At 55.2% G+C, this 25,360-nt stretch overlaps 1 protein-coding gene across 1 annotated transcript in view; it reads left to right on the top strand.

Moving 5' to 3' along the window:
* PKD1 (polycystin 1, transient receptor potential channel interacting) overlaps positions 1-25,360 on the top strand; it is a 47,647-nt gene that overhangs the window by 21,435 nt on the left and 852 nt on the right. Inside the window, exons 17-48 of the mRNA XM_029965251.1 lie at positions 633-782; positions 2,438-2,581; positions 3,254-3,546; positions 4,804-4,971; positions 5,105-5,218; positions 5,666-5,816; positions 6,350-6,502; positions 8,596-8,740; positions 9,556-10,158; positions 10,646-10,802; positions 11,674-11,926; positions 12,481-12,676; positions 13,026-13,196; positions 13,610-13,753; positions 14,031-14,241; positions 14,588-14,714; positions 15,534-15,650; positions 16,027-16,076; positions 16,229-16,431; positions 16,918-17,023; positions 17,574-17,692; positions 18,005-18,207; positions 18,717-18,911; positions 19,582-19,721; positions 20,684-20,811; positions 21,590-21,749; positions 22,439-22,564; positions 22,722-22,896; positions 23,514-23,801; positions 24,226-24,373; positions 24,423-24,724; positions 25,080-25,357. Of these exons, the coding sequence (XP_029821111.1) occupies positions 633-782; positions 2,438-2,581; positions 3,254-3,546; positions 4,804-4,971; positions 5,105-5,218; positions 5,666-5,816; positions 6,350-6,502; positions 8,596-8,740; positions 9,556-10,158; positions 10,646-10,802; positions 11,674-11,926; positions 12,481-12,676; positions 13,026-13,196; positions 13,610-13,753; positions 14,031-14,241; positions 14,588-14,714; positions 15,534-15,650; positions 16,027-16,076; positions 16,229-16,431; positions 16,918-17,023; positions 17,574-17,692; positions 18,005-18,207; positions 18,717-18,911; positions 19,582-19,721; positions 20,684-20,811; positions 21,590-21,749; positions 22,439-22,564; positions 22,722-22,896; positions 23,514-23,801; positions 24,226-24,373; positions 24,423-24,724; positions 25,080-25,357 (5,918 nt within the window). The remainder of the gene's footprint in view (positions 1-632; positions 783-2,437; positions 2,582-3,253; positions 3,547-4,803; positions 4,972-5,104; positions 5,219-5,665; positions 5,817-6,349; positions 6,503-8,595; positions 8,741-9,555; positions 10,159-10,645; positions 10,803-11,673; positions 11,927-12,480; positions 12,677-13,025; positions 13,197-13,609; positions 13,754-14,030; positions 14,242-14,587; positions 14,715-15,533; positions 15,651-16,026; positions 16,077-16,228; positions 16,432-16,917; positions 17,024-17,573; positions 17,693-18,004; positions 18,208-18,716; positions 18,912-19,581; positions 19,722-20,683; positions 20,812-21,589; positions 21,750-22,438; positions 22,565-22,721; positions 22,897-23,513; positions 23,802-24,225; positions 24,374-24,422; positions 24,725-25,079; positions 25,358-25,360) is intronic.

The raw sequence follows: 25,360 nt of genomic DNA, 5'->3' as shown, positions 1-25,360 counted from the left end.
TTCTGGGGGCTGAGGGCTCTGGTCCCTGTCCCATTAACAGTTAAATGTCTCTAATGCCATCAGGGGACAGAGTTAGACTTCAGAGAGGTCAAGTGACCACAAGTTGTGGTCTCAAGCAGGTCACTGTCCTCACATGCTGAAGTGGTCTGACCCTGCATTGATGGAGGGGGCAAGAGAGAACTGCCCTGCAGATCCTGATGGGAGATCCACCTCAGGAGCACTTTTTGATTGAATGTGGGATTCTTTTGCTTGTAAAATGTCGTGTTTTCTATATATTTACCTCAAAATAGCAAGATGTGAAGTGTCTGTGGATTAGACCTTTTGAGTTAATGTGAGCTTTTTGTGATTCTTGGCAACGTTTATAAGCTATTTAATGAAGAATTAATTGCTATAAAATAAGAATCTGAAGCTCAGATGAAACACAGGAGTATTCCAAGTACTGTTTACTAACCTGAAGAGTAGGATGATGTGTTTTGTTGTCCACACACGCCGTGTTTCTCCCACCCCAGTGGTGGCACTGCACAGCGAGGTCTGTGGCAGTGACTCTGTGTGGACCTGAATGTTTTGGCTGTGGACTAACCCGACTTGCACCCGTACCAAGGAGGGTTTGAAAGTTCTTTTCTCCTTGCAAGCAGAGCTCGGCTGCAGGGTGCTCTCTGAATTTCAGTGCCAGTGAAGGAATTGTCACAATTCCCAAAGCTGAATTAGAAGCAGATGTGGCGTACACGTTCGACCTCACCGTCAGGAAGGGGGACATGAGTCCTGAGGCCACCAACCAAACCGTACGTACCACAGACAGCTGTCACTGCTCTCCTTGGGTGCCTGTTGCTGGACACAGCCAAACTGGGAGTCACAGAATTATAGAATGGTTGGGTTGGAAGGACCTTCCACCCCCTGCCATGGGCAGGGACACCTCCCACTACCCCAGGTTGCTACAAGCCCTGTCCAGCCTGGCCTTGGACACTTGCAGGGATGGGGCAGCCACAGCTTCTCTGGGCAACCTGTGTCAGGGCCTCACCACCCTCTCAGGGAAGAATTAGTCCCCAGATTTTAGGGCATCACTGGGGCTCTGTAACTGATCTCATCCAGGTCATTGGCAGGAGCAGACATTGGTATTTCTGTGAGAGAGCCATCTTACAGTCATCTTCCTTGGGCAGCACTTTTTGCTTCTCCTACCAAGTTCTTTTAGTTTCTGTATAGAATCATGTGGGTTGGAAAAGACCTTTAAGATCATTGAGTCCCACCATGGGCCAGCGAAGGAGCCCGGCCATGGTCGGTGGCTCTCCCAGCACTTTATGCAGTCTTGGCTCTTCACATCCCACAGCAGCAGGGTCTTCCCTGGTTTTTACCCAGAGAGAGCTTCCTTAGACCTGGTGTTTAATTCTACTGTCAACAGTTCCTCTCTTCTCTCCTTCCAAATTTTTTGAAGGGAGGATTTTCTTAAGTGCATGTTGTTTATGACACGTTAAGCCCAAGGCCAAGCGCACCCGCAGCCCGACGGTTCATGTCAGGAACGTTCATCTGGTGCACTTGGCAATTAGAGGTGTAGTTACTCTGAAAGTGGAAACCCTTACTGCCGGGGTTTGAAACCAGAGCTGGAGGATGAAAAGAAAAAAATGAAATTGATAGTCTTTCAAGGACATTCCGTACTATCTGGTTTCCATGCGCGAGCGCAAAACAATGATCCCAGTGTCGCAGGAAATTTGCAAATACTGGAGGAATGAATGGAGCTTCAATGCTCTCAGGCTTAATGCTGGGGAATATTTATCCTCTTTTAAGAGTCTGCCATGTTAAACAATGTCTTCATTACTGTCTTTGAATTCCTAATGCTCGTTATGCCAGGACAGAGGGCTGTGTCCAAGACTGGACAGGCCTGTTTCCTTGGGGATTAAAGGAATTTAGACAAAGTACAGGGGTCAGAGCTCAAAAGCTGTTGTGTCTGAGCCACCGGTGCCTCTGCTCTCTCTGGGTGCTCTGCCAGGAAGGTGTGGTAGATATCTTGAGAAGTGCAGTTAGATTCCAGCTAAAACCCTGGAACAACATGCTGCTCTCTGGAAAAGGTGGTTCTTCCATCCCTAACCTACAGCCAAAGCAGGGTTTGCTGGGAATTCAGCACAGGGGGCCAGAGGAACATTTTGAAAGCAATTTATGTTGTTAAAGTATAGATAAAGTAAATCCAGAATGACCTAGATTGGCCCAGTTTGGCATTGAGTGGCTCTTGAAAACCAGTGACAGAACTGGGCAGTGTGAGAGCAGTGATGTAGCTTAAATCTGACTGGAAATCCTTTGGGCATCCCTTCCTCCTGTTTCCTTAGCATAGGCTGGGCTGGTGCACAGCGATTCCCCCTTTCAGAACCAGGTGCTGGGATGTGTCCTTACATTTTAGTTGTCTGTATTTTGGTGTCAGATCTTCTAATGAAGCCTCTTGCTTTCCCAGGTGTTCATCAAAAGGGGAGGAGTCCCTATCGTGTCCCTGGAGTGTGTTTCCTGCAAGGCTCAGTCTGTCTACGAAGTCAGCAAGAGCTCCTACGTCTACCTGGAGGGGACCTGCCAGAACTGTCACAACGACTCCAAGCTTGGGGTAAAGTCATTGGTCTTTGCTTCACCTTTGGTAAAGTGTTTTTTCTCCATGCTGGTTGGCATTTTGCCTGTTATTCTGGTGGCTCAAGCAGAGGTGGTTTAGTCTCTCCTGATCCCCCGAGTACCTCCTGCCCTCCTCTGATTCCTGATTCCACTCCACAGCATCCCTGCAGCCTGTGGAGTGAAGCAGGTCTCAGAACGGGCAGTCCTGTTGCTCCCAGCAAGCCCAACATGTCCTTGCCTGGCATTTTCTGCCTGGTTATCTCACTGTTTCTCTTGTTATCACAATTGTACTTTTGTGCTATTAACAGTAACCACCCAGGCCATGTTCAGCTTGAAGCATATAAAACATGGTATCCCGTGGAGACTCCACCAGTCCTTCATTTATTTCCTGTGTTTTGTACTCTGTATTATGAAATATTCTGTTGGAGGGTGATGTAATCCCAGAAACTAAAGTAGATCTCACAGTGGAAATATTCCCACCAGACATTTTGGAAAGGTTCCAGTTCTTGTTGCTGTAGCACACAAGACTAAAGCTGAATTATCAACTGCAAATTTGGCAGACGCTCCCACTAGAAATCTGTTACTTTTTATAAGAGACTCAATCTGAAAACATTTTAAGGACATAACTTCAGATTTAAACAAAACTTCTCCTGTCTTTCCATCCCTGCAGAGATGGGCAGCACACAGCTTTAAGAACAGGTCTCTCATCCTGGACAAAACAACGACCTCCACTGGGGACACGGGGATGAACCTGGTGCTGAGGCCGGGGGCACTGAAGGATGGCGAGGGCTACACCTTCACCCTGCACATCACAGACCTCACCACGGGGGAGGAGGGCTTCGCCTCCATCGACCTGCTCCCCAACCAGCCCCCCACGGGGGGAGAGTGCTTCCTGTCTCCCCAAGGACCCCTCAGGGCACTCATGACCAAGGTGCACTTTGAGTGTGCAGGTGAGAGCGTTGGGTGGGCACCTGCCAGTTCTCCCTGCCCCTCACAGGCAAAGCCTTCCCATGGCCAGTGTTACCAGATGCTCTTCCCACAGAGGTTTCTTTTGCCCCAAACTCCTACCCCAGGACATTGTTGGCCAGGGCTGAGCTCGGAAGCAGCTTGGCCCAGGAGCAGCTTTGTGTGCCCAAATTATGGAGCTCTAAAACTCATGGTAGCAGGCAGGCAGCTTTATAAATCTTAATTCCTGTAGTTGAATGGTGACATCCAGGCCAGGCCAGCTCTTGGGGAAGAAACTGGTACTTCGATGCAGGAAAAAGAAGATGGTGCCCAAAACTGAGTCACATTTATGTGGGAAGAATCAGAAGACAAAGCACTGGGGCCAACTCTGCCATGTGGGCTGGATGTTCCCGCCGGCAGTTACCTTCCCAACCAGCTGCAGAGACAGCAACAACAAGCCCAGCTTTGGAAAAGTGGCCTGGCTGATGTCCCGTAGCCTTGGGCCAAGGACTAAGTGCCTCTGGAAACCAGATTTCCCCAAATGATTAGTGTTAGAGATTAGAGCTGTTTGTGCACAGTGCCGGGAAGCCACGCGGAGAGGGGATGGATGCTGCTGCTTCCAGGGGGCTGGTCACCAAGGCTGGGGGAGCAGCAGAGTGTGTTCAGCGTGATGGGGTTGTAACTTCGGGGTGTTTTGAGCTGCCCAGAACAATGCTGAAATCCATTCCTCTTTGGAACGGTGGGAATTTTGGCTCTTAGACTGTTTTTAAGCTGAAGTGACAGACCAGGACACAGACCTACTGGTGGATGTCCAGCTCAGTGAGCCCTGGCAGAGCCAACACCTTCACTGGGGCTCACTGGCAAACATACAGTGCATTTTCCAGCCCCTGTGAAACTCCCCATAATTCCTGGGATCTCCAAGGAAACCTTCCTGCGGGTTTTATCCTTGACTCAGTTGTTCCTGAGATGCTGAACTGCCTGAGGGCTGAGCCTCTGTCTAATGTCAGGCTTTGCAAGGCTTGTACAGAAGCCATGGCCTTGGTCAGTGCTGTTCCCAGTCCCAGCAGAGTTGTTCCCATTTTTATTTTGATAATGGATTTTTCATAATCCTTTTAAATGTTACAAGACCCAAACACTGTCCCTCTCACCAGAGCAAGGTGACCCTTGCTGGGGACAGCAGCAAGGGCAGATCTGCAGAATCATCAGAGAAGCCTGGAATGGTTTGGGTTGGAAGGGACCTTAAGCCCATCCAGTCCCACCCCCTACCATGGGCAGGAACACCTTCCACTATCCCGGGTTGCTCCAACCCCCGTCCATGCTGAAGGGCAGCCGGGCCGAGCACGGCGCCTTCCTGCCCCCCGGCTTCCACGAGAGCGGCTTCCAGGTGTCCGTGTCCGTCCTCGTGCAGGACCAGCTGGGAGCCACCGTGGTGGCCATTAACAGGTAAGGGTCACCAACAGCATCAGTGTCCAGCCTGGGCTCCCTGTCCTGAAGGGCTCGGTGGACCCCGGGTGAAAGGTTTGGCCTCGCGCCGCCGCCGCGGCCACTTCCACGAGTTCTGCCTCTACAAGGGCAGCCGGGCCGAGCACGGCGCCTTCCTGCCCCCCGGCTTCCACGAGAGCGGCTTCCAGGTGTCCGTGTCCGTCCTCGTGCAGGACCAGCTGGGAGCCACCGTGGTGGCCATTAACAGGTAAGGGTCACCAACAGCATCAGTGTCCAGCCTGGGCTCCCTGTCCTGAAGGGCTCGGTGGACCCCGGGTGAAAGGTTTGCCTCCTGGGAGAGGCTGTTGGCAGGAAGGGGTGGGGAGGCTCAGCAGAAGTGCAGTACAGAGAATTCCAGTCTTTGTGGGTCATCGCTCAAGGGGAAGATTTTCCCAGAAGTTACTGCTTTTGTAGAATCTTGGAATCATGGAAACATTAAGGCTTGAAAAGACTTCTAAGATCATCAGGTCCCAGAGCTGGGCTGATGAGGAGCCGGGTCTCAGGTCCATGGTGGTTTTCCATGCAGCTCCTGCAAAGTGGGTGCCAGGGCATCAGCAGTGCTGTCTTTGTGGTTCACCCACCTGCTTCCCTGTTCTCTCCCTTCCCAGCCCCAGTGACAGTCTGCACTTAACCCAAATCCCTCTTTCCCTTGCAGCTCCATGGAAATTGGCTTACCTGAGGGCTTTCCCAGCCTTTCCTACTGGCTCTACAACCAAACTGACACTGTGCTCCAGGGATTGGTGAAACAAGGGGACCCTCAGCAGGTCATTGAGTACTCCCTGGCCCTCATCACCATCTTAAATGAGGTAATGCAGCTCTTTCTGCCCAAGAAGGGCCTCCAGAAGTCCTTGTAGTCTCCAGTAAAGTTCTTGGGCCAGATTTTGTACAATAATGTAGGGAAATTACTAATTCTACAGCATCACCCTCCTGGCAGAATTCCCTTTCACTCCCACCTGAAGTGGGGCCCAGTCCTTCCATGTGCATCGCTATAGGCAAGGCAGGAATTTTGGGCTATACTTGTGTTTTCCTGCCTGGTAAGAGCCTGCTGCACTCCTGGAAGCCAGGCAGGGATGATCCCCCTGAGCACAGGACTCTGCTTAGCTGGGTAGGGACTACACTGGGCACTACTTTGCTATCAAGTGCAAGGCTGTTCAGATAATTGCTTGGAAAGCACAAGCAAAATTGAGAAAGTTCTGCTGGGAAACCAGCTCATTAGATCCCTCTGGGGAGAAGCAGAGTCGGGGAGGTACAGAGAGCATGGAAGAGGAGACTTAAGCTCAGCTCATCATCCTCTGTAACAACCTAGATTTCCTGACTCTATGTGCTTTTCTCCCCACAGTATGAGAGATCCATGCTTCTGGAACCTGAGGCTGGGAATGAATTTGAGCTCCGGACCTGGACTCGCAACAACATCACGGAGACCCTGAACTCTCTGAAGGTGAACACTGTTGATGACATCCAGCAGATCTCGGCGGCCCTGGCGCAGTGCACGGTACGTTCCCGTCACCACCTCCCGCCTCTGGCCATCCAGCTGCATCTTAGGTGCTCTCCAATCCTTGTTGTGCTTCCCTGGCTCCCTCCCCGACACAGGGAGGCTCCAGAAACACTGGAATAAAATGCTGGGGGAGTTGCAGAATCTCTGAGGACAGACTGGGCTCCCATCAGGAGTAGCACAAGTAGAGCTGGACCTGCCTCGGGCCAGGGGCAAGGACCAAGGCCTGATGTTCCTCCCAGCCCTGTTTCTACCCTACAAGATGAGAAACCCTCCTTTGCTCTGCTCTGCTGCTGACTGGAAGTGCCTTGTTCCCCAGCCAGTTCCCAGTGCTGGGGCTGCTGCCTGGTGGATTGAGGAGGGAAGAGAGCCCAGTTATATAATGCACTTGGGGTTTGGTGGTCAGCCAGGCTGCTCTGGCACGGTCCTCCTCCCCGCCCTCCCAAATCCTTGCTCTGGGGACTGGAGTCAGGTACCTTGGCCTCGGCTGTGCTTCGCCTCCAGCCAGGTCAGGGCCTTGCACAGCAGGAACAGGCATCAGAATGATGGACAGACTACTGCATGCCACCCACAGAGTGCCTGTCCTGGGCTCTCTTCTCTGCTTCAGAGCCTGCAGACCTCAGAAATCCCATGTTTCTGTTCATCTTTGTCCAGGGTTGGGGCTCAGCACATCCCTTTCCGTGCTGGATCGGTTTGTTTCTGTCTCTCCCACCTCCTCCTGCCTCGTGACTCGGTCTCGCTGTGGAAGCTTAGGTCTAGAAATAGAATTTTTATTCCATGAGAAAAGCTGACATTCCAGGATTAGTTTGTGCTCTGGATTGGAATGAAAAGCTTAGGAAAACAGTAATCTAGAATTTCCCAAGGGGTTGAGACAAGTGGAGTTCACACATTCCTTTCCTGTAGAAAGGTCCATCAGGGCTGTTACAGTTCTGATTTTACCTACAGGGGAGGGGAAGAATCAGAATTAGTTTATCCTGGAGGGAAAAAAAAGAATCTCAGTCTTTTCTCCTCCCTAAGTAGGAGCTGCCCTTGGGTGGTTCCTCCCCATAACCCAGTTTCTTCCCCACCTCCCTGATTCCTGACTCGTGGACTCCGATTCACACACTATGTCCTGGCTTCTCAAGAGCTTACAAATAAAAGCAGAAAAGGGGGAATTCGAGACCTGCAGATGCTGTTTTGATTCTTCACCAAAACATGTGGTGAATCACGTCTGAATCCTGTGATGATTAAAAGAAAAAAAGATGAATAAGAGCGAGGAACGGGGTTGTGGTAACAGCTTCCATGTGTTGCCTCAGTCCCTCCCATCCAGCCTCGAGAGTGCGGGAAGCTCCAGGCCATGGCTAGAACATTCTGTTTCTTGGACACATCTGGGAGCAGAGGGAGGGACATCCATCATGCCTGAGTGGCAGGGTCCCTCCCACAGCTTTCAGGAGTATTTAGACACTGAAACGGATTCAGTTAGGGCTAAATCCTGCTTCCACTGATGGGAGTGGAGTGGATGGAGGAATCCTATCCAGCTTTTTCTGGTTGGGTTCTGTGGGAATAGCGTGTAGCCCCAGAGGGAAGATGTGCATGGTCCTTACAAGTGAACTCCAGGGAACAGAAATGTAGAATCATAGAATTCTGGAATGGTTTGGGTTGGAAGGGACCTTAAAGCTCATCCAGTCCCACCCCCTGCCACAGGCAGGGACACCTTCCACTATGCCAGGTTATTCCAAGCCCTGTCCATCCTGGCCTTGAACTCTTCCAGGGATGGGGCAGCCACAGCTGCTCTGGGCAATAATATGCTCCCTTTATTCCTCTTTCCAACCCAAAAGCATCTCCTGTCAGTCTCTGCCATGCCTGCCTGTGTGCTGGCACATTGGAATGTCTTGGGAGGTGGATGGAAGAGTTTTGGGACACCAGTAACTTGCTGGCCCCTCTCAGTGTGGGCAGGGCAGCCATGGTGTCTGCTGTCCCCTCCCCAGGAAGAGCAGGGGTGACTTTCAGAATAGAAAGGTCTTTGCAGGACTGAGCCAGCTGGACTTGCCCACACCTGCCTCCTCTTTTTCTGGGGATGTTCCTGCTCCATCAAACCCTGTTTCCCTTTGCAGGTGGCGAGCAAGGAGCTGGTGTGCAAGTCATGCCTGACAAGGACCTTGAACAAGCTGGAGACCATGATGACCATTCTGCAGGGGGAAACAACCCAGGGCACTGTGACTCCAACTGGCATTGCTGACAACATCCTCAACATCACAGGTGAGCTCTGTCCTGCAGTGTGGGGACAGGTGACCAGGGCACAGGGCTCCTGCTGAGGGGAGCTTTGGAGGCCTCCTCCTCTGCCATTTGGGGTTTGGCCTTCTCAAGCTGTTAGGAAATTGCATCTGACACGTGATTTGGAGTGTGGCATCCCAGTAGTCTCTTCCCCCTCATGTTTCCCAGGGTTGTCCTGGCTTTGGCAGCTTCTCTGTGGACATTTAAATATGACAGTTGTTAATAAACTCCCTTAATACTCCTAATAAACTCACTAATTCTCCAGGGATTTCTCTTTTCAGTAAACAGTGAGTAACAGCTATGGCTTCCAGATGCTTATCTTCTGGTTGGAGTCTGAGGAGGCTTTCAGACCTCACTGGGGCATCTGTGAACACTGTGTGGAAATTCCCACCTGGTTGATCTGGGAGGAAGCAGAGACACATTCTCTGCAGTCTTTTCTGAGTGTTCTCCACTTTATAGTGCAAAGAGTTAGTAACATATGTTTGTTTTATCCTTTCCTCCCTGTTTCCTGGTCCGTGGTTCTAGTCACTACACAGGAGGAAAATAAAACCAGTTGTGATTAAGTATTTCTCACCAAACTTTGTAGATTAGAGAGGCTTCAGGAATTTCTGGCAGCTGTTTTTAGCTCTGGGCTACAAACACTTCCACTGGGGAAGGTCATGTGCAGAGTAACAGTGAGAAGACAGTAAGGGAAGCCTTGTCTGATTGTTTTGGGAAGGTGTCAGGTGTTATCTGGACTCTAGAGTTATCCAGGCAATTTACCACTTCCTCTGTTTGCACCTTTATTTCTCTCCTGGCAGGTGACCTAATCCACCTTGTCAATACGGTTTCACAAGAATCCAAGCCCCAGGAGCTGCTTGCTGATTCCCACAACTTGCTGCTGGCTCCCAAAGCCTACAACCTGTCCTCCAGCCTGATGCGCATCCTCATGAAGTCCCGAGTGCTGAACGAAGAGCCCCTTGAGCTGGTGGGAGGAGAAATTAAGGCCACAGGCAAGAGGTCTGACCCCTTTAACTTGCTTTGCTACGAAAACACACCAAACTGCCAGTTCTCCATCCCCCAGGCCTTCAACTCCACCCTTTCCAACCTGACGGATGTCATTCAAGTCATGTTCCAAGTGGACTCCAATCCTTTCCCTTTTGGTTACATCAGCAACTACACTGTGTCCACCAAGGTGGCCTCCATGGAGTTCCAGACACACAACGGGGTGCAGATCCCCATCGGGAGCCTGGACTCAGAGAAAGCCATCACTGTGATGGTGTCAAACAACACGGATCCCAACAACCTCGCTGCTGGCACGGAAGTCATCGAGCCAAGGACGTCTGTGAACCTGATTGTGAACATGGAGAGCAACAACAGAGAAGCAGGACTGCATTTCCAGCTCACCTACAGAGTCCTCAATGGTAGCACAGACAAATCCATTTCTTCGTGCTCTTTGTTCTTCCCGTGGGAGAGGAGGGCTGGGTGCTGCAGCAAAGGAGAGCTGTGTCAAGGGATAACCGGGGTGAGAGAGGATAGCGGGGTAGCCAGCAGGTTCCACACTGCATGGTTGAGGTTCTGGCTGTCTCAGGCATTATCCAGTGCCCAGAGTCATCCTTGTTTGTGGATTCTGGCACTGAGAAGCCTTTTGCTTTTCTCAGCCCTTCTGTTGAGCCACATTAGCACTGGAGGGAGTTGGTCCAGTCCCAATCCTGGGCAGGTACGATGGTATCCAGCGCTCAGGGTTCCTCTGAGCTGCAGACTGAGAGGGTGCAGTCTGGAAAAGCATCTCTCCTGACTTTCTGCATTCCTGATTCTCCTCCCTGAGCACCAACTGCTGGCAGCAGGCTTGTGGTCGAGTCTCCCAGGTGTTTCTGAAGCCCTCTGTGTCTGTCCCCCCTCCCCACACAGATCACTACCTTGCCAGCGAGCCTGAGCCGTTCATCATGGCCTATCTCCATCACGAGCCCCAGCCCAACGAGCACAACTGCACTGCCTCCAAGAAAATCAGCCTGGATACCCTGGCTGGGAGTGACCACAAACTCTACACCTTCTTCACCTCACCCAGGTAAGAGAAATCTCCCTGGTGGTTCCTGTCACCCAGGGATACCTGATACCTGCTGGAGTCTGACTGCAGCTTGTCCAGGCTTCCATCTGGGCACTGTGATCCCAGAGCTGCCCAGCTTTAGCAGGACTCTTCCCAAGGGACTCAAAATGACCTTGGTGGGTTCAGGGTTTGCTTTATGCAGCTCATGAAACCCTTTCCCAGAGCAAAGCACCCCATGTTAATCTTGTTCTTGTTCTGCGGTGAAACCTTCAGAGAGCACCTCTGTCCTCACAGCTCCCCTTTCCAGTGGGTGACAGGAGAACACATCCCTTGTGGGCTCCCAAAAGCTCTTTTCTTCTTATCAGAGCAGTCATTCCTGCAACTCCAGTTGCTGCCTTGCCCTGGAGCACGTGTTCATGCCTTGGATTATTTAGGAGCCAGTCCTAGGCATTATCTGAGGAGAAAAGATGGGCAGCTTGAGAATAGGTGGGGCAAGAGTGGAGCCACTGTTGTGCAAGGTGACACAGCTTTTGGGAACAGGATGCTCAAAGAGGAATAAATCATCCTAATCAAATCTCCTCTCAGCCAAGATTTGTGGAAGTGTCGTGGGAGTGAGTGGGACACAGGGAAGGGCGAGCAGGAGAGCTGGGCAGGGAGAATGTGCAGTAGTGCTCCAGGTGCTGAAATAATACAAAATGAAGGATTCAGGTGGTCTGAATATCTGCACTGCCAAAGAGTGTAAATCATACCATGTTCACTGAGCTTCTCCTCTTCACTGTGTGCTCCCCTGCCCCTGCAGCTGGATGCTTTCCATGGGCACACATCCTTCGAACAGGCTTTGTGGCCCTTCAGAAGGTGGGTTAGTCATCTCTTTGCTCTTTCCCTTCTCCAGAACGGATGATCCCATCCAGAGATACTACCTGAACATCACCAACCACTTCAGCTGGTCTCCAGTGGAGGTGACGCTGGGGCTCTACACGTCCCTGTGCCAGTACTTCAGCGAGCGGGAGAAGCGCTGGAAAACAGAAGGAATTGTCCCCCTGGAGGAGACCAGGCCAGACCAGGCCGTGTGCTTAACCCAGCACCTCACTGCCTTTGGGGCCAGCTTGTTCGTGCCCCCAAACTCTGTCCAGTTCATCTTCCCTGTGAGTACCCCCACGCAGAGGCTGAGCAGTGCTGTCACACGCTGAGCAGGTTGTTGTCACCTCGCAAAGCCTCGGGCTCCTGTCGCCTTCCTGTTCGAGCTGGGTCAGGCTGCCCTGTGCCCACCTGGCACCAGCACAGGCACCTGGGAGCCTTTTGGAGGTGCAGATGGGCACATCTCACAGAGGGCTGTGAGGAAATCCTGGCTGCTGCTGAAAACAGACCTTTGGCAGATGGTTTTAGTCCCCGATCTGGACACCTCTCAGTGTGTTCACCTCTTAGGGAGATGCCAAATTCTCCCTCCAGCTGTCACCCACCACGGTTTTATCCCAGGGAATTGCACCTGCCAGCTGCTCCCTGCTTCCCAAGGGTATCCAAGCCCTTCCTTGCTCTGTCCCTGTGACGTGAGTGGGAGCAGAGAGCTCCTGGCAGCTGCTGCTGTGGTCCGTGGGATCACGTCTGAGCGGTGATGAGAGCCAGGAAGGAGGCAGGGAATGGGAAGAGAGGTCCTCCCGGGGAGGGAGAGTTGCCTTTCAACATTTTTCTTTCCTCCCAGGCCCCGGGCCCGGGCCTGAACTACATCGTCCTGCTGACGTGTGCCGTGTGCTTTGTGACCTACTCGGTGGCTGCGCTGATCGTGCACAAGCTGGACATGATCGACCTGCACCGGGTGGGAGTGATTCCCTTCTGCGGGAAGAACGGGATGTACAAATACGAGATCCTGGTGAAGACGGGCTGGGGCAGAGGATCAGGTGAGCCCACAGGCTGCTCCCGTGCGTGGTGCCTCAGGTGACATCTGCGTAGTTCGCCTGGTCTGACCTCAGCACGTCACCCACTGAATGTCCCCTGCAGGGCCCAGAGCTGAGCTGGTGTTTGAAGCAGCTCTGAGCAGCCAGTCCAGGGCTTCCCACAGTGTTCCCAGTTCTTATTGGGTGATGATGGGACAGGTCAAAAACCATAGAGTCACAGACTGCTTTGGGTTGGAAGGTTCCTTAGAGACCATCTCATTCCAACCCCGCTGGTGGGGGTCCCTGGCAGGATGGCGGGGCTGGAACGGCCACACCTTGGGTGGGCTTCCCTCAGTGAGCCCCTTCCCTGCAGGTACCACGGCCCACGTGGGGATCGCCCTGTACGGGGTGGACAACAAGAGTGGTCACAGACACCTGGATGGGGACAACGCCTTCCACCGCAACAGCCTGGACGTGTTCCAGATCGCCACGGAGCGCAGCCTCGGCAGCATCTGGCGCATCCGCATCTGGCACGACAACAAAGGTGGGACACCAGCAGCTGTGTGGGCTGGGGCACGTGGATGGCTCGGGCCAGGAGAGAGGGCCAGGAGAGAGGGATGAGAGCCTACAGTGGCTCCTGGTGACCTTCTGGCTTGGGGGGGACATTGCTGGGGGGGGACATGGAGTCTCCACCATGGGGAATTCCACAGGCTGGCCACGTGTCATCCCAGACACATGATGCTGTGTGCTGTGACAGTGTCTGTAAATGTCACCTCAGGGGTGAGCTGGCTGTGCCAAGCTTTTCTGGGTACTGTGCCTTTTCCCATTGGTGATGATAATGGTGTCACAGGGAACTGCTGCTGTCCCACTGACAGGTCCTTGTGTGGCCCTCTCAGCTTTGCAGGCTCACACAGGGAATATCTGCCATGAAATATTTCTCCATCTCTTCCCTTTTAGGACTCAGCCCCTCCTGGTACCTGCAGCACGTCATCGTGCGGGACCTGCAGAGCAGCAAGAGCTACTTCTTCCTGGTGAACGACTGGCTGTCGGTGGAGAGCGAGGACAACGATGGCATGGTGGAGAAGGAGGTGTTTGCTGCCAGTGAGTGCTCACCCTGGGTGTGGGTTTGGGGCGCTGAGCAGTTCTCATGGCACAGGAGAGCAGAGAGACCCTGGTACCTCCACAGTGGCTCTTCCTCATGGCAGTGATGCCAAGTGCTCTGCTGGGTCTTTTGTGCTGGAGGACAGGGCACGGCAAGGACCCGTGCAGGAGAGAATCACAGAACCACGTTAAGGTTGTCCGTGGGGAGGGGTGTGGTGTGCCCAGCCAGGTCCCCTCTGCAGCACAGCCACCCTGAGTGTCCCTCTTTCGTCCCCAGGTGAGACGGAGCTGAGGAGCTTCTCGCGGATCTTCGTGGCGGAGCTGCAGCGAGGCTTCTTCGAGAAGCACGTGTGGCTGTCGCTGTGGGACCGCCCGCCCCGCAGCCGCTTCACCCGCGTCCAGAGGGCCACCTGCTGCTCCCTCCTCATCTTCCTCTTCCTCTGCGCCAACGCCGTGTGGTACGGCGTGGTGGGCAACGTCCACCTCAGGTGCGCTGGGCCCTCGGTGCCCTGGCCAGCCCCCACCCTCCTCAGGGCCCCTCCTGCCCGTCCCACTGGGGCAGGACAGACCTTAAACCCACGGGGAACAGCTGCCTTGGTTGTGGCGTTGAGCCTGTCCTCATTCTAAAGAACTGGGAGCGGGGCATGGATGATGGATGGCCAAGGACAGTCAGATTTTGGGTTTGCTGTGCCATCTGTTAGCACTGCCCAGGCCTGTTTCTTTCTCTGCCCATCTGAAATACCTGATTGTCCAGTTCTGTGTCCTGCTTTCTTACCTGGCAACCCCAAATGCTCCTGCTGACACCTGTCTCTGGTCTGTCTTGATTCTCTGCAGCAACGTGGCCGTTTCTAACCTGATCCCTGTGAGTGTGGACACAGTGGCTGTTGGTCTGGTGTCCAGTGTGGTGGTTTATCCCCTCTACCTGGTCATTTTATTTCTCTTCCGGATGGCTCGTGGCAAGGTAAGGAGGAGGAATGGTTGCAGGCTGCTCTGATGGGTGGGATGACACCAGCTTTGCTTATCTGAGGCTAAATTTTGCCCTTGCTGGGACCTCACCCCTCCAGCACTCACCACTCCACACCATTCCAAGTGGTCTCTGCACTTGCCCAGTTGTGCTGCACCATGGCCAGACCCTTCCCTTAGCGAGTCTTTACCTCCCTCCCTTGACCTCATATCACTACCTGGACTCTGACAGTGCCCAGAGACCAAAAGGACAGGTTTTAGAAGCTGTTCAGGCACCTCCTCCCTTTTGATTTCAGTGTGTGACAGGCACTCAAATGCCATGCAAAGGCACAACCCTTTGCTGCACTGGCAGGAGCCCGGGAGGTGCTCAGTGGAGTCTCTCTAATGGAATGTCTGCCCTGGGTACAGCTCAGCTGGCTGAGCAGAGCTGTGGTTAAGCAGCTGGGAAGGGATTAGCTGGGGATTTAATGACTAGTTAGGCACAATTAACAGCCCCATTAAGTATTGCAGCCAGCTGCTCAGGGACTGATGAGCAGCAAATGTGTCTGATGTTCCTTGTTCCTATAGGCACACAGGAACAAACTTTCAAACTTATGGGGCTTCCTGGGAGCTTGTCCCTGGGACAGCCTGGGTGGCACTGGGCTGTGGTGTATGTGGGTACAGGTGTCCAGGGGGCCTGGGAAGCAGTGCAGGATGGGTCTGTGCCTGTTCTCAGCCCCCCTGGGCAGGTCTGGGCTCCCCAGCAGAGCAGGGAGCTGGAGGGATCCTCAGCAGCAGTGACAGTGTCACCTCCATCCCTCCTTCCTGTCCCCTGCAGGTCTCCATCAGCCACACAGTGACTCACTCAGACCAGCAGTCCTTGGAGATTGACAACTACCTGGACTCCTCAATCCTCGACAGCTCCTTCCCCACCTTCCCCGGGCTGCAGGCAGAGGTAACCTGCTTCCTTCCCCACAGCTGGACAGGCTGCACAGGTCTGTGTGCTCCCTGCAGGGACACAGTGCCCACCCCAGCTGTCAGGGGGAGAGCTGAGGCACTCAGGTGCCTCTGGAAAATCCCAGTGCTGGGGGAGAGCCCAGCCCTTCATCCCTCACCTGCCCAGATCCATTAGCTGTCTCCAGCTGTCTGTGGACATGGATCTTCCCAGGGTGCCTGTGGGTTACCTCTGGAGGGGAGCAGGCTCCTGGAGGTGTGGGCTCAGATCTAACAGCACCTCCAGCTTCCCAATGACCACTGGTGTTCACAACCTGCTGCTTTAACCAGGCACAGACCAGTGTCACGTGCCTGAAGTGCCTCTGTTTCCTCCACAGGCCTTCTCTGAGCAAACCAAAACAGATCTGTTCTTGGAGGACTCCAAAAGGTGAGGAGGTTTCTGGGGATGGAGTGAGCAGGAGTTTAGTTTCTGCTTTGCTGGGCTGGGGTTGTGCTGTTTCCCTGCAGACGTTCCTACCCAGTTCCTTTTCTCCTGCTTCCCCACATGGACCTGACGCCCCCATTCCTGTTTTCCTGCAGCCTGGTACGATGGCCCTCCAGTGAGGCCCTGCTCAGCTGGCCAGACCTCCTCAGTGACCCCTCCATCATGGGCAACACCATCCAGAAGCTGAAGAGAGGCCGGGCCAGCCGCCACCTGGGGCTCGAGGCCCCGCTGGCCACCGAGGAGGACAGTTTGTCCCTTGGCATTCACCAGGGACAGCCTCGGTACTTCTCTGCCTCAGGTTAGAGAGGCAGAGCTGCAGAGCTGCTGCCATCACCACTGGCTTCACTTTGAAGGGCAGAGGAGGAGGGTTGGGTCTGCTTAACAGGGGTTTTAGTCTGGGAAAGCAGAAATCCTGGCGGGGATCAGCCTGAAGTGAGCGGTCCCACACTGCCAGCAGGCTGGGAGCAAGGAGGGGTGTGTTTCCATGGGAATGCTGCAAGCAACCAGCTCTTTCTCACTGGTTGCAAAGCCACAGTGTGTCCCTGAGCCTCTGTAAGTGGCTGCAGAAGAGAACTTGACTCCCTGAACCAGCAGTTTCCTGCCTGGCTCTGTAGGAGCTGGGGCTGGACAGGCACTGGGGGACAGGGAGCAGGGGAGGGCTGTCCATGGAGAAGGACATCACCCTGACCCTCCTCCTCCTCCCCAGGGTGCAGAGCCATGCCCTGGAGTGGTGCTGGGCGCTGTGCTCGTGCCCAATGCTCTTTGTGCTCTGTCCCTTTCCCAGACGAGGATCTGATCCGGCAGATCCTGGCGGATGGAGCCAGCGGCATCTCCCACTCCCAGGACCTGGGGCCGTACATGAGGGCTGAAACAGATCTGATCTCAGGCCTGTAAGTGTTTGAGGGGCAGAGTCCCCACTGAGCCCAAGCCTCCTGCCCCTCGTCCTCCCTCCCAGCCCCAGCAGTGTCTCCCCAGCTGAGCTGAGCTGGATTGGGGACATTTCCATGGGTCACTGTGTTCCTGCTGGCCATGATTCCCACAGCCCCCACAGCCAGCGCTCCAGGAGGGCACAGCTATCCTTCCAGGAGCCACTTGGAATATCCTTTAAAACCCCAGCTGTGCCTCCAGCACTTCTGGCAAAGTGCTGGGATGTGGGTTCACTTCATGGCACTGAAGGAAGGGAGAAGGGGGTTGAATCTTTGTTATAACATGCTCAGAGCACCCTGCTGGGCACCCTGACCACCACCCAGCCAGGCTGGCAGCCCACCAGTGGTAGCCACTGCAGAGTGGCAGATCAAGGGGAGGGGAAAGACTTTCAGCCCTTGTCCACGAGATGCAGAGCAGTGTCTGTGTTCCCAGGACTGGTCACTGGTGCTGGCACTGGAGTTCAGCCCCTCTCAGTGCCAGCAGTGACACAGCTGTCACCCTTTGCCTCGGCAGGTCCAGCGTGTTCGGGGAGAAGGTGGAGACTGTCATGATGCAGAAGCTGAACGACAAAGGGCAGAGCATGGCAGCTCCTCCCAGGGAAGTGAGCAGATCAGCCAAGTCCACGTGGACAGGTACCAGGGCTGTGCCCATCAGGGCAGGAGGGGGGTGTGCAGGGACAGGGGCCATCCCACGCAGCAGCACTTGGGGGAGCAGAGGGGAAATAGAAAAGGAGTCTTAGGGAAGGCAGCTCCCTGCTTGGGATATATCTGCTGTTTCCTGCCAACTTCTTCTGGAGCCTGGATCTCTTCATGTGCTGCTTAGTGGGAAATGTTTGGGATAATCCCTCCAAACTCACCCAGGACTGGTGATGAGCTCAGCCCTTCCTGTGCCTGCTGGGACCCTTTGGCAGGAATGTTCACATTTGCTTTCCCTCCTCCTCCCAGTTGCAGACCAAACGTTCAGGAAGCGCTTGCTCCCACCCTGGTGCTCCTACCTGGCTCATGGCATCAGCCTCCTGCTCTTCGCCACCTCCACGGGGGTCTCCGTGTGGATCGGGGTGGGCTTTTCCTCCAGCGTGGCCCTCATGTGGCTCATCTCAGGGATATTCAGCTTTCTGGCATCCTTTCTGGTCTGGGAGCCCCTGAAGGTGAGGATACTGTGACACACCTGTACCTGTGTGTGTCTCAGCTGTAATTCATGTCTTGTCCAGCTACTGATCACAGAATCTCTGAGTGGGGGGGTTGGAAAAGCCCTTTAGGGTTGTCGAGTCCAACCATCAGCCAACCACCATGTTCACCACTAACCCATGTCCTCAAGTGCCACCCCCACACGGTTTTTGAGCATTTCCAGGGATGATGAGTCCACCACTGCCCTGGGCAGCCTGTGCCAGGGCTGGACAACCTTTCCATGAAGAAATAGAGTCAGGCTGGGCCCGATGTTAATTGAATGGTCTCTCCCAGCCCTGTATCCCTCAGGAAGGGAAGGATGTGGATGAAGGATGGGAAGACAGGGCTGGTGTCACATTGTTTTGTGTGGCCTGGCCGCGCCGGGGGGAGCTGTGCTGTGCTGGCTGTGCTCAGGGGCCCACAGGAGCTGCTGCTGGAATGTCCAGGTGGCACAGCTCTCTGCAGGCTCAGGACTCTCTCTGCCCCCCAGGTGCTGCTGGAAGCCCTGTATTTCTCCCTGGTTGCCAAGCGCCTGCACCCCGAGGAGGACGACACGCTGGTGGAGCAGCCCTGCGTGGAACACGTGTCGGAGAAGATCAGCAAAGTGCGGCCCCCGCAGGGCTTCGCCCTCTTCCAGGCCAAGGAGGAGGCCAGGAAGGTCAAACTGCTGCACAGGATGCTGAAGGTGGGACATCTCCTGCTGCCTGGTGCCCAGGGCAGAGGGCTGAGATACATCCTGGCGTGGGTCCTCCCAGTCCAGCTGGGATCCCCTCAGCTAGTGGGTGCATGTTTTCAGCTTCTGCCTCAGTTTCCCCATCTGTAAAATTCTTGCAGTGATTTTCATCTTCTCTTTGGATCTCTGAGGGGGCTGGAAAGCAGAACCATGAGGGGCTGATTTGGAGCAGCTGGTGTTTGGCTCCATAACTCGGGTGTTTGAGGTTAGGGCAAGGTTTGAGTGTGGAGCAGACACCGACTTGCACGGGAAAATCCATTAGTTGAGTCTTTTGAAATGCAACTTCCTGTCCGGGAGCAGAAATTTCAGCCTTTGTAGTTCATTCAGTACTGATCCTCCACTTGTGCTGGGAATACACAGCTGCTTTGATGGAATCAGGTTATTTTTAACTGAGTGATTCCCCTTTAAAGATGGAACTCCCCATAACTACTGGATAAGCTGAACTGACAGCATATAGGAGCCCTTTCAACAAAGAATCTTGTTATGAGCCTGTGATCTGGGTTTCATTTTAAGCTGCTCCCCATATGAAAGAACAGCCTGCTCAAGCCTGGAAGGCACTGCTCTGCTGCAGGATTGGGACCCAGCTCCTCCATGCAATCCCTTTCTACTCTCTTTTTCCCAGAATTTCCTCATCTACATGATGTTCTTGCTGGTGATCCTGCTCACCAACTACGGGGACACGTCCCGCACCAGCCGGGCCTTCCTCCTGCAGAGCTCCATCAAGCAGCAGCTGGGCAGCAACGAATTCCTCCTCATCAAGAGGTACCTGCCCAGGCCCTGGGATGGGGTTGAGGTAGTGATGTGTGTCAGGGAAGCTGGATGTGGGGCTCGTGTTCCACAGTCTCTCCCATAAAGGGTTCCCAGCTCCACTGGGAGCGCTGGTGTGGAGCTGGGACTCGCAAACGAGCCTGGCTTGGCAGTGAGCAGGTCCCCTTTGTGCCTGTGGTTCTTCTCTCTTGGAGAGCAGAGGGTTCTCTGGAGGTGGAGAGGTTTAATTTCTCTGTGGGAAGGGGCTGTGTGAGTTACTGACATTGAACTTACTGGAGCTGTTCTAAAGGAAACAAGTTTCTATATCTCTAAAATTTACAACCGTAAGGTTTAACCATGAACAGGGTCATGAGAACCAGAAATGACACCTCGCAGAGTCCTGCCCTTCCTTGCTCTGCACTTTTGGTTTAACTGGGTGAAATTTTCCCAGCTGAGTTTTCACTCCACTGGGAATTCCACAAGTCCAGCCTGACCCTGGAACACTGCCTGGGGTTGAGGGTGTCTCCTCCAGAGCCCTTGGTTCTGTGCACATCAGCATGGCTTGGCTGAACCAAAGTCACTGGAGCTTTGATTTCACCACAGTGTGGATCAGGAGTTATTCCAGTGAGTTTGGTAGAGTTTTTGGGGTGAAAGTGGTGTAAAGGGGGATAATCTGGTCCTAAATAGCATGTCTTTCCCACTGCACTGCCACATATCCCCTGCTCTGATTCTCATCCAGGTGCCAAGTGCATTCAGTTACTTTTAGGTCATGTCAAATAATCCCTTTTCTGACCTCATCCCAGCCCCTGGAATGGGTGGGAATGTGCCTGCTGGCTGGGAGGAGAGCAGCCAGGTTGGCTCTGCGGTGCTCAGTGCCTCATCCAGGTGACACCCCCAGGATGGGTGGGACACGCAGAGCTGGCCTGGCAGAGCTGCCCCAGGGCTCTGGCTCCCTCCCACACCGTGTCCCCTCGCAGGTCGGATCAGTTCTGGCTCTGGATGTCGCGGGTGTTCCTCCCGTACCTGCACAACAACGGGTCGGGCCCGGAGAGCCACAGCACCACGCTGGGCACGGCCCGGCTGCGCCAGCTCCGCCTGCAGGAGGGTACGTGGGCAGGGAGCTCTGCTCCCACAGCGGGGTGGGGACAGTCCTGGAGGGACCACATGGGCAGGTCTGGCTGCAGCTGGGGCTGAGGGAAGGCAGCAGAGGTTACACGGCGAGGTTTTGGTTTGTAGTTTGTGCTTCAGTGAGTCCCCAGTTCTGCTCTGCAGAGATGAACTGGGGTAGCTGGTCATGGAATCCTGGAATGGTTTGGGTTGGGAGAGACCTTAAACATCATTCAGTTCCACCCCCTGCCATGGGCAGGGACATCTCCCACTGTCCCAGATTGCTCCAAGCCCCATCCAAGCTGGCCTTGGACACTTCCAGGGGTGGGGCAGCCACAGCTTCTCTGGGCAACTTGTGCCAGGGCCTCCCCACCCTCCCAGGGAAGAATTTCTCCCCAGTATCCCGTCTAACCCAGGTAGTTTAAAGCCAGTGGTCTATTCCAGGTTCATAGTTACCCCAAGGCTGATTGGGATGCCTGTGTTCTCCACTCGTACCTAACAAATCCACTCTGAGCTGGCGGTGTGGATATATTACGACTCCTACATTTTCCTTATTAATATCCCTTCTTTTCTTAATCCCTACTTTCTCCATGTTCCCTTCCCCTCATCCTGGTGAAATCATGAAGACAAAGGTTGGTTTGATGTCTGGAGGGGTGGCTGAGGTGTGGAGGTGGAGGGGTTTGGGAGGAAGGGCGATGCTGGGGGTGTGAGCTCAGCTGTGCCCTGGCACTGGCTGTGCTGGACTGCCTGGGGGTGACAGTGTGGTCTCATTCCAGCTGAGTGCCATGCCCAGGACATCCTGCCCGGCATGGGCAGGGCCCAGAGGAGCTGCACTGACCAGCACAGCTTTGCCACCGCTGACTATGGCACAGGCTGGGAGAGGGCAGCGGGGAACGTGACGGCGGCGTGGGCCCACTCCCCACCTGACCTGGCAGGGTAAGGGGCTGCCCAGCCCACTCCCACCCCCTGCTCCATCCCCTGTCCTGCAGAGATGGGACAACTGGTCCTTGCAGACCTTTACAAGGTCTTTACCGTGGGTTTTGTGCCATGGGTGGTTCCCAGCCCTCCCCTCAGCGAGGCCAACTCCAGCCCCTGAGCCTGACAAAGGGCAAACGGACACAAACGCCAAAGGGCTTCCCTGGGCACACCCACACTGGCAGTGGGAGTGGTGGGGGGCACCCAACTTCCCTGGGGACGTGTGTGTCACCCCAAACTGTCTGAACAGCAGCGTTGTGCTGCTCTGGGGTACCCAGGGGCAGAGGGTTCAACTCTCCACCTTCCAGGGCAGAGACAGGGAGGGTAACCCAGCACCCACACAGCAGCACTAGATGTCTGTTCAAGGGGGTGATAGGAGGTTGTCCTGCACACTGGACATAAATCACTGTTGGTTTCTGCTCTAGTTTGACCCTGGAGGCATCTTTATGGGCCACCATAGGGCCTGGGGCTGTCCTGAGGTTGGGAACACTGAGGTGGATCAATGCACTCCTATGATTTGTCTTGTAAAATAAATGCTGAGGCAGCTCTTGAGGGGCAGGATCTGCATCTGCACACATGCTCCTGGCCTGCCATGAAGGAGAGTAGCCAGTGTCCTTCAGCCTCATGCCGTGGCTCCTCTTCCTCTGCAGGATCTGGTACTGGGGTTACCTCTCCTTCTACGACAGCAGCGGGTACGTGCAGGAGCTGGGCCCTTCACTGGAGGAGAGCCAGGCCCAGCTGGACTTCCTGCAGCAGCACACGTGGATCAACAACATGTGAGTGTGGCAGGGGCAGAGGACGTGTCCTGCTGTCAGCCAGGGTTTTCAGGGATTCTGCTGGAGCGTCACAGGGAACAGGATCAGTGATCCCACCCAGCAGTGGCCCTGGAGCTGGTGTTGTCCCAGTCCCTGAGCTGCTCCTCTCGCCCCGCAGGAGCCGGGCAGTGTTTGTGGAGCTGCTGCAGTACAACCCCAGCGTGGACCTGCACGTGGCCATCACCCTGCGCCTGGAATTCCCGGGATCCGGCCAGGCCATCGCCGCCCTCACCATCAGCCCCTTCCCACTGCTGCGGCTCAGCGGGGGGGTCACCCTGCAGCTGCTCATGATGGTCAGTGTGGTACCTCCCCCTGCACCCCTCTGCCCTTGGGGTCACTGCAGGGCTGGGGACCCTCACCCAGGCTGGTCACTGTGCACTCAAGCTCCCCTGCCTGAATCCACTTGTTCCCTTGCCTGTCACCACTCTGCTTCCAGGACTGGGTAGCACACAGGGAACAGCCCTGGCACTGCTGAGGGGGAAGAGGTTCCTCCTCCTCTCAGTCTTGTCTCAGCATTTTTACTTCCTTAAGCTCGTGTCTGTCACTGTGGAAACATGAGGGTTTGTTCTGCCCTCAGTGGGGACATCAGCCAGACAAGCCATGTCCCCAGAGACCTTGCCTGGGTTTGGTGTCTGCAGAGACCTCGTCCCCTGAGCACTGCCACCCTACTACAGGGGCACTGGAGAGCTTTAGGAGGGAGTGGGGCACTGAGTGAGCAGGGAAGGTGGGGCAGGACACTGCAGGTGCTCCAGGTGGTGGAACTGGGCCTGGTCCGGGGGGCTTTTGCTGTCCTGGGTGCAGCACAGCAGTCAAGCATTGCCCTCTCCTTCCCTGATAACCTCTTCATTCCTCCTCTCCTGGTGACCTCTCTGTTCCTCCTTCCCTGGTGACCTCCTCGTCCCTCCCCCAGGTCTTCCTCATGATGTTTGTGGTTTACTTCGTGGTGTCGGAGTCGCTGTCCATCAAGAAGGAAGGCAGAGCCTACTTCACCCAGTGGGGCAACTACGGCCAGTGGCTCTTCATCCTGCTCACCACGAGCACTGTGGTGGTTCACCTCAGCCAGGCCACCCTCGCTGACCAGCAGTGGCTCAAGTACCTCAGCAACCGTAGGGGTTTCACCAACTTCTACCAGGTGGCCTTTCTCAGCTCCGTGTTCAGCAGCCTGGCCGCGTCCCTGCTCTTCCTCCTGACTGTGCAGGTACAGAGCTTGGGGGGGAGCAGCACGTGGGCACTGGGTGCTTCGGTCCTCCCGTGCCAGCCTGCCATCTCTGTGTGGTCCCTGGCAGGGCCAGCAAAGGGCCCCAAGGGAAAACATGCAGGATTGAGGTCCTGATCAGGCACTGGTGGGATGCTGCTGCCACATCAGACCCTGCTGCGGGGCAGAGGGGGTGGCAGTGAGGCCACGTGTGTCTCTGCTGTAGCACTTTGAGTCTCTACAGCATCTGGGCCCCCAGTTCCCTTGGCAGATCCAGCCAAGTGTGGCTGATGGGATGAGTTTGTCTGCAGGGAACCTGTGGCCTGGGATGGTCTGTGCTCTGCCAGGGTTTGCATTTCTCAGATGTGAGAAGACCCTCCCCGTGCTGGAGGGGTCTGTGCTGTAACACCCCCTCTCTGCTCCCCAGGCTGCCCAGCAGCTGCGCTTCGTCAGGCAGTGGTCAGTGTTTGGGAAGACCTTCCAGAAGTCGGCCAAGGAGCTCACAGCTGCAGGGGTGGCCTTCGCCCTCCTCCTCCTGGCCTACGCCCAGCTCGGCTTCCTGGTAACTACCCCTGTCCCCGTTCCCTCACAGGTGGGCTGGTTGTGGTCCTGCTGCCCTTCATCCCTCACCATGGCACGACATCGTGGGCAGCAGCCTCCTGCTGCTGCTGGCCCTGCTCCGGGGCAGCGGGAGCCTCCAGCCCTGCCTGCCCGAGGCCTCGGGCCTCTGCTGCCTGTTCTGCACCAGCTACATCGTCCTGGAGGTGTGGATCGTGCTGAGGCTGCTCACAGTGGTGCTGATCCACAGCTACCGCGAGATGCACTTTGAGCTGTACCGACCTGCCTTCGAGCCCCAGGACTACGAGATGGTGGAGCTGTTCGTGCGCAGGCTCAAGATGTGGATGGGCTTCAGCAAAGCCAAGGAGGTGAGAGCAGCCTGGGGGCTCCATGGAGAAGGGGCCAGGTGGCAATGTCCACCATCCTTAGCCTTCCTTTGCCTCTGGCTACGTCCCACTGCTGCTCACAGCCAGGTTCCTCTGGTAGGTGAGAGCTGGAGCAGTCGCTGTTCCTGAGGGCCCCAGGGCTGGGTTAGTGATGGGGCGCTGTAGGGACATCGGCTGCCAGGTCCCAGCCCCACAGTTCCATGTGGTTTTAATGGAGATCTCCACAAGGTCCATGGTTTGTCACACAAGGAATAGCTGGGAGCAGCCCCGGGGTGTTTGGAGTGTTCCCACTGAGAGCTCTGAACTAACCCTGCCCCTGCTCCCCTGTTCCCTCCAGTTCCGGCACAAGGTGAGGTTCGAAGGGATGGAGCCGCTGCCCTCCCGCGACTCCAGTGACTCCAAGTCCTTCCGGGGCCCCACTCCCAGCGCTGCCTCCGACAGCTCCAGGGCCTCCACGTCCTCCAGCCAGCTGGACGGGCTGAGCCTCGTGCTGAGCACCCGGGACAGCCTGGAAGTGGACGCCGACATCCAGCGCCTCCTTTCCCTCTTCGAGATGCTGCTGGCCCAGTTCGACCGCGTCAACCAGGTGACGGAGGATGTGTCCCGCATCGAGCTGCT

This window comes from Manacus vitellinus, unplaced genomic scaffold (assembly GCF_001715985.3).
Source record: "Manacus vitellinus isolate BGI_N305 unplaced genomic scaffold, ASM171598v3 scaffold_93_pilon, whole genome shotgun sequence".
In the NCBI taxonomy this organism is placed as follows: domain Eukaryota; kingdom Metazoa; phylum Chordata; class Aves; order Passeriformes; family Pipridae; genus Manacus; species Manacus vitellinus.
This window is presented reverse-complemented; position numbering and strand designations above follow the sequence as displayed.